This window comes from Mobula birostris, chromosome 3 (genome assembly GCF_030028105.1).
Source record: "Mobula birostris isolate sMobBir1 chromosome 3, sMobBir1.hap1, whole genome shotgun sequence".
Lineage (NCBI taxonomy): Eukaryota > Metazoa > Chordata > Chondrichthyes > Myliobatiformes > Myliobatidae > Mobula > Mobula birostris.
In genome coordinates this window covers 19,767,629-19,783,976 of record NC_092372.1, presented here as the reverse complement: position 1 = coordinate 19,783,976, position 16,348 = coordinate 19,767,629, and the positions used below count along the sequence as shown (strand labels likewise).

General features: G+C 39.1%; 1 protein-coding gene across 13 annotated transcripts in view; it reads right to left on the bottom strand.

The window, feature by feature from the left end:
* ubap2a (ubiquitin associated protein 2a) overlaps window positions 1-16,348 on the bottom strand; it is a 91,422-nt gene that overhangs the window by 52,769 nt on the left and 22,305 nt on the right. For 10 of the 13 annotated variants that reach the window (XM_072252319.1, XM_072252318.1, XM_072252327.1 and 7 more), the window contains exons 5-11: window positions 14,777-14,927; window positions 14,613-14,690; window positions 10,473-10,530; window positions 8,586-8,671; window positions 8,433-8,485; window positions 4,240-4,313; window positions 2,771-2,954 (exon numbers count right to left, since the gene is read on the bottom strand). In XM_072252319.1, the coding sequence (XP_072108420.1) occupies window positions 2,771-2,954; window positions 4,240-4,313; window positions 8,433-8,485; window positions 8,586-8,671; window positions 10,473-10,530; window positions 14,613-14,690; window positions 14,777-14,927 (684 nt within the window). The remainder of the gene's footprint in view (window positions 1-2,770; window positions 2,955-4,239; window positions 4,314-8,432; window positions 8,486-8,585; window positions 8,672-10,472; window positions 10,531-14,612; window positions 14,691-14,776; window positions 14,928-16,348) is intronic. The other 3 variants (XM_072252320.1, XM_072252329.1, XM_072252330.1) reach the window with 1 other exon arrangement.

The following is a 16,348-nucleotide window of genomic DNA, read 5'->3' as shown; positions in this document are numbered from 1 at the left end:
CTTTCTGAAAAAAAATTAACTTAAAGTGCATTTAGGGGACAAAGTTACAGGATGAACAGTTAAATTAAAAATTGTTTCTGTAATTATAAAGATACTGCAATGACTACCCCAAGAGGACCAATTAGTTATGCATCAATTTAATTGCTATCACAAATAAATATATACCACAGAATAACATTAATGTTTTAGGGAAATTGCAGTGATAAAAGTATCAAAAGCATATAATTCTGCCATTCTCATACACTGCAAATATTGCTTGTGTGAAAACTTGTAACAGGCCAGCTTTAATAGCAAGCCAATATGTCACTATGAACATATTTACTTTAACTACATCAATTATTGCAGATATGCTCAAAGCAAGCAAAATACTCATATTTATTGCATTACATAGTTAGGCTTAGGCTTCCTAGTCCGAAAGCCTTATAAATATGGAGACCTATTCTTATGGATAATTATGTATTTACAAAAGAATAAGTCTATATCTTGACGGCTAGAACTTATCATAGATACAAGTTATTATTCAAAAGTCAAATATAACTGCTGGTTAGACTTGTTTCAGTAAAGCTACAAATATTCTGTATTTAGATCAGACTGAAGATTTTCTAAACAGTACATAGTGTGGCAGAAATAAACTGTTTAATTAATATTAAACCGCACCCTACTGTATTGTGCCAAAAAGCTTAAAATCATCACCATAGTTTAGTACTTTTTGATTTTTATAGAATAACAAGAAAACGTAGCTACAAAAGGTAACGTGAGAAACTTCTCCATTTCAGAATGGACCCTTGCAATAATGTATTAGCATTCTCTGCTAAATGAAGGACCACTCTTTTACAAGAGAATTTACTAACAAAAGAATATGAAGCGATTAGTGTAGACACCTAAAGACTAATTCTTGCCCACTGAGTAAGAAGTTATAGGTATAACCACAATCAATTACTAACCTAACATATGCACTAAATAACAAATTAGAAATGAATACATGGCAAAATTGTAAACCTTTCAGCAAAAGAAAATTAAGACTAACTCTATTCTATTGCTTATATTACTCTATGGATATCTATAAAATAATAATAATAGCAACAACGTAACAGGCAGCATGACTTCTGTGAGGAGATTGTAATTTCTCCCTGTGACCACATAGGTTCCTCCTGGTCCTCTAGTTTCCTCCCACATTCCAAAGACATGTGGGTTAGGGTGAGGAAGTTGCGGGTATGAATGTTGGCACTGGAAGCATGGTGACACTTGCGGACTGTCCCCAGCAAATACTTGGCCTGTGCTGGTTATTGATGCAAATGACATTTCACTGCAAGTTTCAATCTGCATGTGACAAAAATAAAGCTAATTTTTTAAATTTATGTATATGCTATCACACAGCCTATGTAACCATTAGCTATTCAGTAGTTTGCCCCTCTCAGTAACAGAAGCAACTTCTACCCTCTGTTTTATTTATCCAGCCTGCGTTGCAACTTTCTGGTTCATAATGACTAAATTTTTAAAACTTTTCAAACTGAGTTTCTGCCATCTTAGAATTTGTTTTTCTGAAAAGAAAACTAAATAATCAATATAAAATACAATATTAACAATCAAGTTTAATATTTTAGTAAGTTTCAAAGCAGAGTAGTTTGGAAGAGAGAATAAAATTTTATCATTGTCACCATTGCTTCAATCTGATTGGCAAGTAGAATATTTTTCTTAAAATCAATATAATTTTAATATTTAAACTTGCTCATTAAATTTATGTTGCGCACAAAACTAGTCACCACTTTGTTCACCCACTGTGCATAGCTATTTGAAATATGCAAATACATTTATTAAAAGAGTTCATTAAACTCAGAGCAACTCACTGGAAGTCTGAGCTTATGCTAAACAGCCAAACTGAGTATGTAACTACTAAAAACAAGTGTTGGTTATGCAGCTTAGCTTCAGATTGTCTTCTTTCAAAATTTATGAACACGGTTGAACTCAATTTCTTTCTGTGGCAGATTTAATCAAGGAATTGACTGACTAACAGCAGCAACTAAAATAAAAGCAATAAAATCATGCTTGCAGCACCTGGAATGGTACTCACATGAATAATAAATCGATTATATTTTTGCTCAGAAGCTTAGTCCATATGTATGTTCAATGGGTCAAAACAACCACCCCTTCCCAAATGCTTTGGGAGATCCTTAAATGAAAGGACAAAATGATGAAGCTTCGAGTTTACTTTACTGAGAATGGAGCACCTGATAGTAAGGAAGTGTCCCTCAAGGACAAACTCTCCTTTGGTCCAGGGCCCACTTCTATTCATTCTAATATAAGCTCTGAGTTTATCCTGGACAAAGTCATTGCTGTAAGTCCGTCAGTGGAAAATTAGCAACACAGTGTCACCGACACTTGCATCCTTAGCTTCTTAGTCACACAAGATAAAAACAAAGAAATGTTTCTGCTACAGAAATACAAACCTTAAAACATAAAACTAATGGGGTCAAAGCTTCCTACAATTAGGAAGACAATGATAAACAAAAAAAAGCAAAGCAGCATTTTGCTCCAGATGTAAGGGGGGGGGAAATTTTGCAGATTCCAAACAAGGGAATATGCTTAACTTGATTTTCTGATTAGAAGAAAATAGAAGGTCAAACCCAAGTGCTGCAGAAGACCTGTTCTGAACGAGAAAACAACTCCAACAGAACATAGGAAAGTCTATCATGCCATTTTAGAAGTCGTTCTAATTTATACAGAAAATAAATATCAAAATATAGCAATTTTGCCTTTTCTTTTGGTTTACCAGATTCTGAGAGTAGGAATTCACAGCATTGGAGTTTCCTTCCACCGATGAAATTGGATCATCATGTTGGGAATTAGTGAACACCAGTGACTGAGAGAGGTTTGCCTGTTGGGGTGCTTCACTCGAGTTGTTTTCTGTTACAGTACCAGTTGAAGGCTTTTGAAGCAATGTTGCTAGATCAGTGCTTAAAAAAAGATAAATTTATTTTCAGACCTTTTAACAGGTTCTGTAAGGACTGCAAATGGATTCAGGAGGCACTAGTAACATTTTAGGTTCAAGATAATTTTTTTTTGTTTAAAAGCCTGGTCTTATAATCCTGACATAGCTATCCAAAATTAAAAACTGTGCATTTTTTTTAAAATTAGGGAAATAATTTTAATAAATGAAAAAGATTTGCAACCAGCAAGTTCAGTGTAATATCTTATTAAATCACATGCTAATCAGCATGGTATTACATAAAAGTCCAAGCAAGGAAAAGTTAGAGGATAGTGGGCATTCTTCAAGGTTGTTTGATTCTATTGTCAAAATATTAGCCGTTGAGTAAAACAGAAGCAACGAAGGCACACAGACACACAAAATTAAGTCATTGTCTTTAAAGTAAAGTATGTTGAAAACCTTACAAACAGAATATTCGGTGGAGGGAGGTTAACATGTAGAACTACACGCTGTCTGCGATTACTTTTATATTGGTACAGAAACAAGACAACTTAGCTACAGGTAGGTGAGGGGAAGTAAAGACTAAAAAGTATTCTATCCCAAAAGCAAGCAATAATTGGAATACAAATGTTTTTATTGATTTACTATTGTGTTCATCGGATTTTCTTAAAGATGCTTTTTAATTTAATATTTATCAACCCATTCAGGAGCACAATGCAGATCATTTTCTATAAATGCTCTTGATCATAGCTGCTGCAGCCAAACAAGCATTAACCATGTATTTTAACTAAACTTGCAAAATGCAGATTATTTAAACAAAATAAACAAAAATAATTTCTGAAGTAACATTTAAAAAAAATTAAAGAGTAATTTAGTAGATGCAGTGAGTTATGTGAAAAGGTTACATCTTGGACATAATGCAATCAACTTAGCCCAAATTAGCCATCAGCAAAATACTGCTGCAACTGAAAAATGAAAATCTTTAACTTGAACCTTGGTTTTATTTTAAATTATTTCAAAAGCTATTTCAAGTAAAAGCAATAAATGTATGAAGTTAAAGGAAAATTGTTAGCTAAAAAATCAGAATTTAATTGCCTTTCTAGTGCATTTCAAATCATATTCAGAAGGTCATTCAAAATAACTATTAATATATAATCACAATAATCAATTCACAATTGACTATCATACTGCCATTCCAAATTTTAATGGTCGTTTTAAAATATATATGTCAGTATCTTACACAATCCAGACATTTCAGAATAATATGCATATTTAGTGGTTAATCAATGCAAAAGAAAGACTACATTTCATACCTTGATCCAGGTATGGTTTGGCTGTCCATTCCTGCAGCAGTGGAGGCTGTAAATACTTTTGTTTCTGTAAGCTGCTTAAAAAAATTCACATGTAAAAGGATTATTCATGCCCACAAACCCACTTTTAAGACAGTACTAGCTTCTAAACACACACCATTAAGTTCCCCTAAAGGACAACTGAACTAACCACTTAACTGATCACTTGTTGGGAAAGCCTATGATTCAGATCTTTATTTGGAATAAGTTGATTTCACTACCATCTGCTAAGGGGGAAAGCAGAGCTATCTATCTGCAAATCACTATTTTCAAGATCTTTAAGTTTTCAAAAAGTAGTCAAAAATGGACATAAGTAGATTTTATTCTGGTTGTCAAAAAACATTTGAAAAATCAACAGCACATTACAGGCCTTTCAGCCCACAATGTTGTGCCAACCACGTAACCTACTCCAAAAACTGCCTAGAATTCCCTATTGCATAGCTCTCTATTTTTCTGAGCTCCATGTACCTATCTAATAGTCTCTTGAAAGAATCTATTGCATCTGCCTGTACCACCGTCACCAGCAGTGCATCCACGCACCCACCACTCTCCGTGTGAAAAACTTACCTCTGACATTCCCCCTGTACCTACTTCCAAGCACCTTAAAACTATGCCCCCTTGTGTTAGCCGTTTCAGCCCTGGGAAAAAGCCTTTGGCTTTCCACACAGTCGATGCCTCTCATCGTTTTATACACCTATATCAGGTCACCTCTCATCCTCCATCGCTCCAAAGAGAAAAGGCCAAGTTCACTCAATCTGTTCTCATAAGGCATGCTCTCCAATCCAGGCAACATCCTTGTAAATCTTCCCTGCACTCTCTCTATTGTACCCACATCCTTCCTGAAATCAAGTGACCAGAACTGAACACAGTACTCCAAGTGGGATCTAACCAAGGTCTTAAGTAGCCTTAACATTACCTCACGGCTCTTGAGCTCAATCCCACAGTTGATGAAGGCCAACACACCATGCGCCTTCTTAACACTGTCAGCCTGCAGAGCAGCTCTGAGTGTCCTATGAACGTGGATCCCAAAATCTCGCTGATCCTCCACACTGCCAATAATCTTACCATTAATATTACATTCTGTCTTCAAATTTGACCTACCAAAATGAACCACTTCACACTTATGTAGGTAGAACTCCATCTGCCACTTCTCAGCTCAGTTCTGCATCCTATCGATGTCCCGCTATAACCTCTAACAACCCTCAACTTTAGTGTCATCTGCAAACCTGCCCTTCTACTTCCTCATCCAGGTCATTTATAAAAATCGTAAAGAGGAGGGGTCCCAGAATAGATGAATGCAGAACACAACTGGTCACGTCCTCCATGCAGAATACAAACTATCAACAACCACCCTTTGCCTTCTGTGGTCAAGCCAATTTTAGATCCACAAAGCCAAGGTATCCTTGGATCCAATACCTCATTACTTTCTGAATGAGCCTCACATAGGGAACCTTATCAAATGTCTTACTGAAATCCGTACACTACATCCATTGCTCTACCTTCAATGTTTTTTGTTACATCCTCAAAGAATTCAATCAGGTTCATAAGGCATGACTTGCCCTTGACAAAGTCATGCTGACTATCCCTATTCAGATTATCTCTCCAAATGTTCATAAATTCTGTCTCTCAGTATCTTTTCCAACAACTTGCCCACCACTGAATTAAGACTCACTGGTCTATAATTTCCTGGGTTATCTCTACTCCCTTTCTTGAACAAGGGACCGTTTGCAACCTTCCAATCCTCTGGTACTTCTCCCGTCCCTACTGATGATTCAAAGATCATTGCCAGAGGTTCAGCAATCTCCTCCCTCACTTCCCACAGTAGCCAGGGGTATATCTCATCTGGTTCTGGCAATTTATCTAATTTAATACCTTTTAAAAGCTCCAGCACATCCTCTTTCTTAATGTCTATGCACTCAGGCATTTCAGTTCGCTGTAAGTCATCCCCTCAATTGCCAAAGTCCTATTCACTGGTGAATACTGAAGCAAAGTATTCATTAAGTACCTCCACTATCTCCTCCAGCTCCATGCACGTTTCCACTCGCACTCCTGAATGGTCTTATTCTCAACCTCTTGTTCTTCACATACTTGTAGAATGCCTTGGGGTTTTCCTGAACCTTGCTCACCAAGCCCTTCTCATGGCCCCTTCTAGTTCTCCAATTTTCATTCTAGAGCTCCTTTCTGACACCCTTGTAATTTTCTAGAGCTCTCATAGTATCTAGTTTCTTGCACCTTTAGTAAGCTTTTGTTTCCTTCTTAACTAGATTTTCTACATCCTTTGTACACCATGGCACTTTTACCCTACCATCCTTTCCCTGCCTCAATAGAACATACCTACGCAGAAGGCCCTGCAAAAGTTCCCTGAACATTTGCCACATTCCTGCCGTGCGCTTTCCTGAGAACATCTGCTCCCAATTTCTGTTCCCAAGTTCCTGCATAATAGCATCACATTTCCCCTCCCCAATTAATTGTTTTCCCAAATTTTCTGCTCCTATTCCTCTCCAGTGCTATGGTAAAGGAGTTAAGAGCTGTGATCACTACCTCCAAAATGCTCTCCTTCCGAAAGATCTGACACCCATCCAGGTTCATTTCCCAATACCAGATCAAGTACAGCCTCTCCTCTAGTTGGCTTATCTACATAATTGCATCAGGAAACCTTCCTGAACACACTTAACAAACTCCACCCAATCTAAACCCCTTGCTCTAAAGAGATGTCAGTTAATATCAGGAAAGTTAAAAATCAGCCATCACAACAACCCTATTATTATTGCATCGTTCCAGAATCTGCCTCCCTAACTGTTCCTCGATGTCTGTTACTATTCCGGGGGGGGGAGGGGGGGGCGGGAGTCTCTAAAAAACACCCAGTAGAAATACTGCTTCTGTTTCTGACTTTTACCCACAATGACTCAGTGGACCATCCCTCCATGACTTCCTTCTTTTCTGTAGCCATGATACTATTCCTGATTAACAATGCCCCCAATGAGTTTGAGTTGGCAGCAACATCTCAATCTCTATCACACTGACAACTGGTGCCCATCCACGACTGTATTCAACCCACTGCTGTTCATGCTACTGACACACGACCAAATTGCCAGATCCAACTACAATGGTATCACTAAGTTCACTGATGATACAACAGTGGTTGGCCTCATAAGCAACAATGATGAGTCAACACATAGAGGAGCTGGAAATACTTGTCAAATGCTGTGAGAACAACCCAAGTATCAACGTGGACAAAAACATGATTATGGACTTCAGGAAGGCACAGGCTAACCACTCTCCATTGCACAATGGCTCTGTCATGGAGAGCATAAAGTTCCTTGTGTGCACATAACTGCCAATTTAACCTGGACCCACAATGTATTGATTGAGTCACAGGGTAATCCAGTGTGGAAACAGGCGCTTCAGTCCAACTCGTCCATGCAGATAAAGGAGACCACCTAAACTAATACCATTTGCTCATGCTTGGCACATATTCCTCACAGCATCCCTATTGATGTGTCTATCTAATGGGGAATATACCTGAGGGAGTGCTTTAAAAATTCAATGCAGTAAAAAAAAAACACAGCAAAATTATTGGCAAGTCTAGAGTTACATTGGATTCTTTTGTGTAAAAATATCAAACAAACTCAACAAGTTATGACTCTGCAGGAACTCAAAGGATCACAAAATATGCAATTACTTTTACCATTCCCCTGGAAACGACAGCTCTGCCACAGATCACTAATGCACTAGCAGAATAGCATGTGTAATGTAGTTATTTAATACCTAGATTAGAGATAGTGTTCCTTTTGCTCTCCCTGTATGGATTATATTAGCGTCAATGTCAAATCACAAGATATTTGCAACAGCTGTTATTAATCAAAAGACAATTTTCAACTTAACTAAATTTACTACAGTATACTAAATTGGCTAAAAGATTGAATTGCATTCATGTGGAACTTAAGCATTTTCCTGGATACATGAGAAAAACTAAACCAAGTGATGTAATTGAATCTAAATGATTCACTCAAAAACTATGAATCATTGCTTAGTATAACTAACCCTTTTACTGACTGTGCAAAATGCAATAAACAAACTGTACCATTCCAACAATCTTGAAGTAGCAAAAAAGTAGATTAAAATTATTTTTATTTATAAATATGACTCATACTTACATCTTCATTCCAGTCTTCACTGACCCAGTCCTCCATGGAATTTTGCCAGGTACCTGAAAAACAAATATATACACATGTACACAATTCAGCAAAACAAACTGAAATTTTGCAACGTTCAAGATAAAAAAATGTTTTAAACAAATATATTCCTACCCGTTCCATTGTTTTGACCTGATTCCCAAATTTCAGCTGTCTCATCAGTTGCTGTAGAATCTGGGTAGTCTGCAGGGTTGAAGGTTCTGTACATTTGAAAAAAACACTAATTGAAATCAACTGTTTGATAATTTAAACATTCTCCAATCATTTTTAAAGAAGCTATTCACTATTAGTTACCATTTAATTTAACTGTTTAATAAATTAGCATTTACCTGAAGATACAGATAGATATTTTACTATTTAAATACATAGACAAACTAATATAAATTGATGGCCTCAAGAATTATACTGAAGTTGTAGAATTTGGTCATTATTGTAAAAGTCTCATCTTTTAATCAATATATCCATTTTAGCAGTTCAGTGAGCAGAGCTGAATATCCATCGCTCAAATTAATGTGCTTGTCCTGAAAGTACACGGTGTAAAAGTTAATAAAATTTATTTATAAAGTACAGGTTTATACAGAACCAGAATGTTCTCTGTGGAATTGAATGCATATTTCAAGGAGAAAATACAACCATGTTTTAAAATATGCAATTGTGAATCGTTTTCACTCTATTCCCCCATACCATTTGCTTGTTTTAGATTATGAGGACACTCAGTCCTCACTTACTGTCATTTAGAAATGCATGCATTAAAAAATGATACAATGTTCCTCCAGAATGATATCATAAAAGGACAAACCAAGACTAAAACTGACAAAACCACATAATTATAACATTTAGTTACAACAATACAAAGCAATACCGTAATTTGATAAAGAGCAGACCAAGGGCATGGTAAAAAAAAAATCCTCAAAGTCCTGATCGACTCATTATCTAACGCAGGCAGCAGAAGGAAGAAACTCTCCCTGTCATGAACCTCCAAGCGCTGACAACTTGCCGATGCATTGGAAGCACCCAACCGCAGCCGACTGAGTCCGTCTGAAAACTTTGAGCCTCTGACCAGCCCCTCCAATACAGCCTCTCCGAGCATCATCCTCTGCCGAGCGCTTCGACCCCGCCCCGGCAGACGAGCAACAAGCAAAGCCGAGGACTCCGGGCCTTCTCCTCTGGAGATTCTGGACCACACAGTAGCAGCAACAACGAAGCAGGCATTTCAGAAGTTTCTCCAGATGTTCCTCCGTGCTCTCATGTCTGTCTCCATCAAATCACTACTGTGCATGGCACCCTACTTGACAAATAACAGACATCACCACCAGAGTGGCCGCTGCGAGCTGCGTCGCGCTGCCACCTTCTCCTCACGCGTTTTGTAAACAAAATGATTCAAACACACATTGACATAGTTCTCCAGCCATCAAAAACAAACTTAATAATTTCAATAGCATTTTAAACAGGAGATAACTGCTCTGATGCTAGCAAAGGAGTTCTCTGCTTGGTCCAGATATAATTTCACATAATGATTAGCATTTCAGTACAAATTAGATATTGCTTTGCACATCATGGCATGAAAAATGAATCAAGTCATCTGCTACGTTAAAGTTGATGCAGTTCAATACGTCACCTCCTCAACAATAACCAGTCAAAAACCAACATAATTTAATTTGCATTTAATAACGTAAACAGAAAGAGAATCACAGCACCAAAGGACAAAGAGCTTTAGGAAAAAGAAAAACTCTGAATACAATTTTCTAGTTTTTCCTCAGAGTCCCTTTATATTGTCTTCATCATTTACATCTTTCTGCACCAATGTGCAATGAAGCACCCATTCCTTTCTCAATATAATCAGTAAGAGTGAATTATAATGAATTACACTAAATTTGACAAGAAAATTTGAAAAGTATGAAGTAAATTCTGTTGTGAAAATCTAACATTTAATGGAATAAGCAATTTTAGTAATCCAAGTTTTAAACAATTCAGAATCAGACTTCAGTTTGATATGCTTACCCCATTCCTTGCGCTGAAAATCTTGCTGCTCCCCTACCTCTACTACGCCCACTATATCCTGTAAATTTAACAAACTGGTAATTAAATGTACAATATTAACTTGTGGCTCCAGGTTCTCAAACTGTAATCCAACATCAACACTGACTTTACTCGATGGAAAACACAGAATTAGAGGCAGCAGCTAACTGGCAAACTTTATCCTTGATTGGGAGATGTTAGGGTCCTAAGAAATAACCATTATTAACAGGATAAAACATCTTTGGATGTAAACCACCAAGATGCCAGGATTCTACCAGTGCTTGAACAGCAGTCTGCATTTCAGAGTGCATCACCAACCATTTAAGTGTATCAGTGCACAGAATTCCTAATTAAAAGACTCATTGCCCTCGCACCCCCTCACAAGACTTCATGAAGATCAGGCAGGTTTATCAGAAAAATTTCAGAATTGATCAGAATAGAAATAACTACACAAGCAGTGGCTAAACTACCAACGTCACCATTTAATTTAAATGCTGAAGATGGTTGTCAATATTTAAAAATCAAATTCAATGTGCAGTAGTAGCTGAAGGCAAAGTGATGCAAATATATCACAAAAGTCAAGAACTTTACAGGAGAGTTGACCATTCTATTTCACAATAAACTGCAAATTCAAGCTTTGGGAAGGACAGAAGAAACCAAAACAATTTGTATGGATAATTAATCTCTAAAAAGGATTAATAAACAAGCAACACACAGAAAATGCTGGAGGAGCTCAGCAGGTTAGGCAGCATCTATGGAAAAAGAGTAGTCAACTTTTCAGGCCAAGTCCCTTCATCAGATCTGAGGAAAAAAAACAATGAGGAGTCAGAATAAAAAGGTGGGGGAGGGGAAGTAGAAACACAGGATGATAGGTCAGACGGGGATGGGGTGTGGAAAGGGATGAAGAGCTGGGAGATTGATTTGTGAAAGAGAGAGCTGGAGAAGGAGGAATCTGATAGGAGAGGACAGAAGGCCATAGAAGAAAGAAAAGGGCGAGGAACACCAAAGGGAGGTGATGGGCAGGTAAGAAGATATGGTGAAATAAGGAAATGAGAATGGGGAATGGTGAAAGGGGAAGGGGGTCATTCAAGGAATCTATGTTCATGCCATCATGCGATAATAACTGTTGCTCCTCCAACCCAAGTGCAGCCTCATCACGACAACAGAGACGGCCATGGGCTGACACGTTGGAATGAGAATGGGAAGTGGAATTAAAATGGGCGGCCACCGGAAGATCCTGCTTCTTCTGGTGGAAGGAGCATTCCAGAACTAAGGAGATGTCCTCCTCCTTCAAAGAAAGGGGCTACCCTTCCTCCACCATTAACGCTGTCCTCAACTGCAATCTCCTTCATTTTGTGCACATCCGCCCTCACCACCCCATTAGGGATAGGGTTCAACTTATCTTCATCGATCACCCCAGCCATAATTCTCAATAACTTCTGCCATCTCCAACGGATCCCACCACAAAGCACATCTTTGTGTCCCACCCCCACTTTCAGCTTTCCACAGGGATCACTCCCTACATAACTCCCTTGCCCATTTGTCCCTCCCCACTGACCTCCCTCCTGGCATTTATCCTTGCAAATGGTACAAGTACTACAGCTGCCCCTACACCTCCTCCCTCACTACCATTCAGGGCTCCAAACAGTCCTTCCATGTGAGGCGACACTTCACCTATGAGTCTGTTGGGGTCACTTACAGTATCCGGTACTCCCAGTGTGGCCTCTGGCATATTGTTGAGACCCGACGAAAATTGGAAGACCACTTCGCTGGCACCATTTCTCTGTCCGCCAGAAAAAGCAGGATCTCCCAGTGGCCAACCATTTTAATTCCACTTCCCATTCCCATTTTTTTTATTTCAAAATATACTTTATTCAAAAATAAATATATACAATAAACCATTCAATAACTTTTCATCCTTTACATACATTTCCATTATACTCAGTACATATCCGTATTTATAGCCACCCACGTGGCACTCCAGCTTATCATATCATTGTTGAGGGGTATACTCCCCGCCCACCGACCCCTCCCACTCCCACGGGTGGAGAAACCTCTACTGTGGTCCTTCCCCACCGGGCCCTTGCGGTGGCTGCACCGAGTTTCAGTGCGTCCCTCAGCACGTACTCCTGCAGCCGAGAATGTGCCAGTCGGCAGCATTCTCCCACGGACAGCTCCATGTGCTGGTAGATCATCAAGTTTCAGGCCGACCAAAGAGCGTCTTTCACCGAGCTGATGATCTGCCAGCAGCACCGGATGTTGGTCTCCGTGTGCGTCCCCGGGAACAGCCCATAGATCAGAGAGTCCTCTGCTACGCAGCTGCTGGGGATGAAACGTGACACTAGCCCGTCCATCCTCCTCCACACCCTCTTTGCGAACTGACAGTGTGCAAAGAGGTGGGTCACAGACTCCTCCTCACTGCAGTCCTCCCGTGGGCAGTGGGGTGCGGAGACAACGTTCCGGGCATACAGGAGGGCTCTGACTGGGAGGGCCCCTCTCACCGCCAGCCAGGCGAGGTCTTGGTGCCTGTTGGTGAGATCTGGCGATGAGGCATTTTGCCAGATGAACTGGACAGTCTGCTCAGGGAACCACCCCGCTGTGTCCATCACGTCCTTCTCCTGTAGTGCCTGCAGGACACTATGTGCAGTCCACGGCCTCCTCTACTGTCACGATGAGGCCACGCTCAGTTTGGAGGAGCAACACCTTGTATTCCCTCTGGGTAGCCTCCAACCTGATGGTATGAACACAGATTTCTCGAACTTCCGGTTATCTCTCCACACACACCCCCACCATCACCACTCCCCTCTCACCATATCTCCTTATCTGCCCATCACCTCCTTCTGGTGCTCCTCCCCCTTTTCTTTCTTCCATGGCCTTCTGTTCTCTCCTATCAGATTATCCCTTCTCCAGCCCTGTATCTCTTTTACCAATCAACTTCCTAGCTCTTTCCTCCCCCGCCCCCCCGATTTCACCTATCACCTTGCATTTCTTCCTCCCCTCCCCCAACTTTCTTATCCTGATTCCTCATTTTTTTCTCCAGTCTTGATGAAGTGTCTCGACCCGAAATTCCGACTGTACTCTTTTCCATAGATGCTGACTGGGCTGCTGAATTCCTCCAGCATTTTGTGTATTTTGCTTGGATTTCCAATATCTGAATAAACAGCTTACATTCAACATATGTTTTAAAGTATATTATAGGATGAAGGATTACCAGGGAAAGAGCAGACACCATTAGATACTAAAGGAGTAATTGAGCTTGGAGACAGAGACTGTAGAACATGGGTGCTAAATAAATACGTTTTATTCATATTCCTCAAGGACATTGTGGCTGGAAATTTTACAGGAAGCAGCAGAACTTCTGGAACGTTACCATTAAAAGCAGGCTTTTCTCCCCCCCCACCACCACAGGGCCTGATGAGATTTCTAAGGCTGCAATAAGTTACAGGAAGATATTGCTGGGGCTCCAGCAGAAATTTTTAAATCTTTGTTAACAGGTGAGGAACTAGATGATTTATAATCAATAAATGTGCTACTTTTATTCCAGAAAGCAGCACAGACAAACCAGGTAATTACAGGCCTGAGAATCTAATAAGTTAAAAGGAAGCTGTTGGCTAAAGTTGAGAGACAGGATAAATCTACAGTTGGAAAGTCAAAATCAGGGATTAATCAAAATATAATCAGCATGATTTTTGTAGGGGAAGACCTAATCTAATCAACTGAACATCTCTAAGTGCAAACAAAGTGTACTGATTTGATGAAAGTGACATGGATAATGTAGTCAACAGGGACTTTGGTTAGGCTTTTGACAAAGGGAGACAAACGGGAGCCACAGCAAGCTGGCAAAATGGATTCTAACACTAGCTTGGCAGATAAGCTAAGAAAGGGAGCAGATACCTTGTGCTCCACATTTGATTACTCAAGGTGAATTCCTCAACTGATTTTGCTTTACCCCAGAAATTATACAAGTTTTGGATGGGAAGGCTCACACGGTGATTTCCACAAGTTATTATGAGATTTTGAGCCAAAGGCTCTTTTGCACATATTAATACCTTATTGACACTTGTGGCAGCATGTCATTACAAAGTAAAAGATAACTAAACAGGAGTTCTAAAGTATTCTCACCTCTGCCACGTGCACGCCTACTTCGTTCTGAGTGCCGATCACCAGGGCTGATGTCCACACCATTTTCCTCAAGCCTGTCTGCAATTTGAAAATTAGAAATTTCAACAACAGTAAAGACACATTTATCAACTGGATTACTTTTACATCTTCTGTGCTATACTTACATTCCCTCCCGCGACTTGCTTTTCCCCGTCTAGTAGAGCTTCCACGAACCTGACTGGTTTCTTTCTCTCCACGCTTATTTTTTTCCTTATTTTCCAGATTATCCTTTACAGTTCCAAGACTCTTCTTTTTACCTACAGTCTCCCATGAGTTCTGCATGAAAACATACCTGCAAGTTACTTGTGTAACAATTCGTTTTAGATTTTAAAAAAGTGAATTTACATGAAGAGAATACTAGAGTGGATATATTATTAGTATCAAAATACAAGTGCATGCGAAGCCCCAGAAGTTTTCACCAGCCCACTTGAATTCATTATTTCATTACAAGGAGTCAATTAGTCAATCAAATAACATTCATCATTCATAGCCAGCTCCTTCATGATACAACCTTCCCTGCTTTCAAATACATCTTCAAGAGGCTGTGCCTCCAGAGAGCAGCAGCCATTACCAACAGGGACATGCCTTCTTCCCATTACTACCATCAGGAAGGTGGTACAGGAGCCTGAATGATTCAGAAACAGCTATTTACCCTCTGTTATCAGACTTCTGAATTGTCCAGAACAATATCTCATTATCTGTTTGCTTGCATTTATTTTTGTAATTTATGGTAATTTTATGTCTTCGTATTGAACCGCTGCACCAAAACAAGTTTTCCATTATATAAGACAGCGATAATAAACCTGATTACCATTCCCTCAATGTTATCCCATGTATTTTTCCAAGAATGCAGCCAAAGTAATCAGAAAAAATAATTGTTGCATCTCTTAAAATTGATCAGATACAGCCAAACAAAGCCCCAAAATCATATTTCAGATATATCAGTTCAAACAGTCATAAACATTTAATACTTAAACTGCTTCAAATAACTACTACTTCATCAACCATCCTTTTATTTCACAATTAGTTTGGGAACCAACTTAGAGGAGCTGGTGTCAGTGCAGGGATTCGTGGTGAAGAGTGCAGTGGAAGGTACTCAAATTTCTCAAAAAAGTGCCATTGTACCTGTCACAATATATTAGTTGAACAGTCCGTAACACAGAACTAAACTAATTTACAGTTGGCCGATTGCAGAGCAAGAGAATTACTGTTACAAGATCAAATGAAGAAGTACTTTACTTGTTTGATCTAAGAACAGTAGAAGGCAAGAGAGAAATGCCAATCACATTACTGGTGTGGTCCATACACTCTTAACGCCAATTGTACAAGGATGGCTTTTTTTTTTTAAATGCATAAAGAAATGATAAAACAGTTTCAACAATGCATACATATTCAGCTGATACCTCCAAACCAAAGAAGACTAGTGTCTTCTGAAATCACTTTCCCTGAAGGATCCTCTTGTGCTTATGCCCATTCCAAAAATATCTTTGCTCAGTTAAGGCCATTGTTACCATGGTGACAGTAATACAGGGATCCATGTCCATTATTTCCAATTACATGGCCCTTCAGAGGACTTCTGATATCACCTTCAATATATAGTTACTAAGTAATTGTGAATATGTACCATATGTTAAATCCTTGCCTTAATTCAAGTTGATAGTTACCATAGAAACAGTCTTGCTGACTTTTTGAAAATG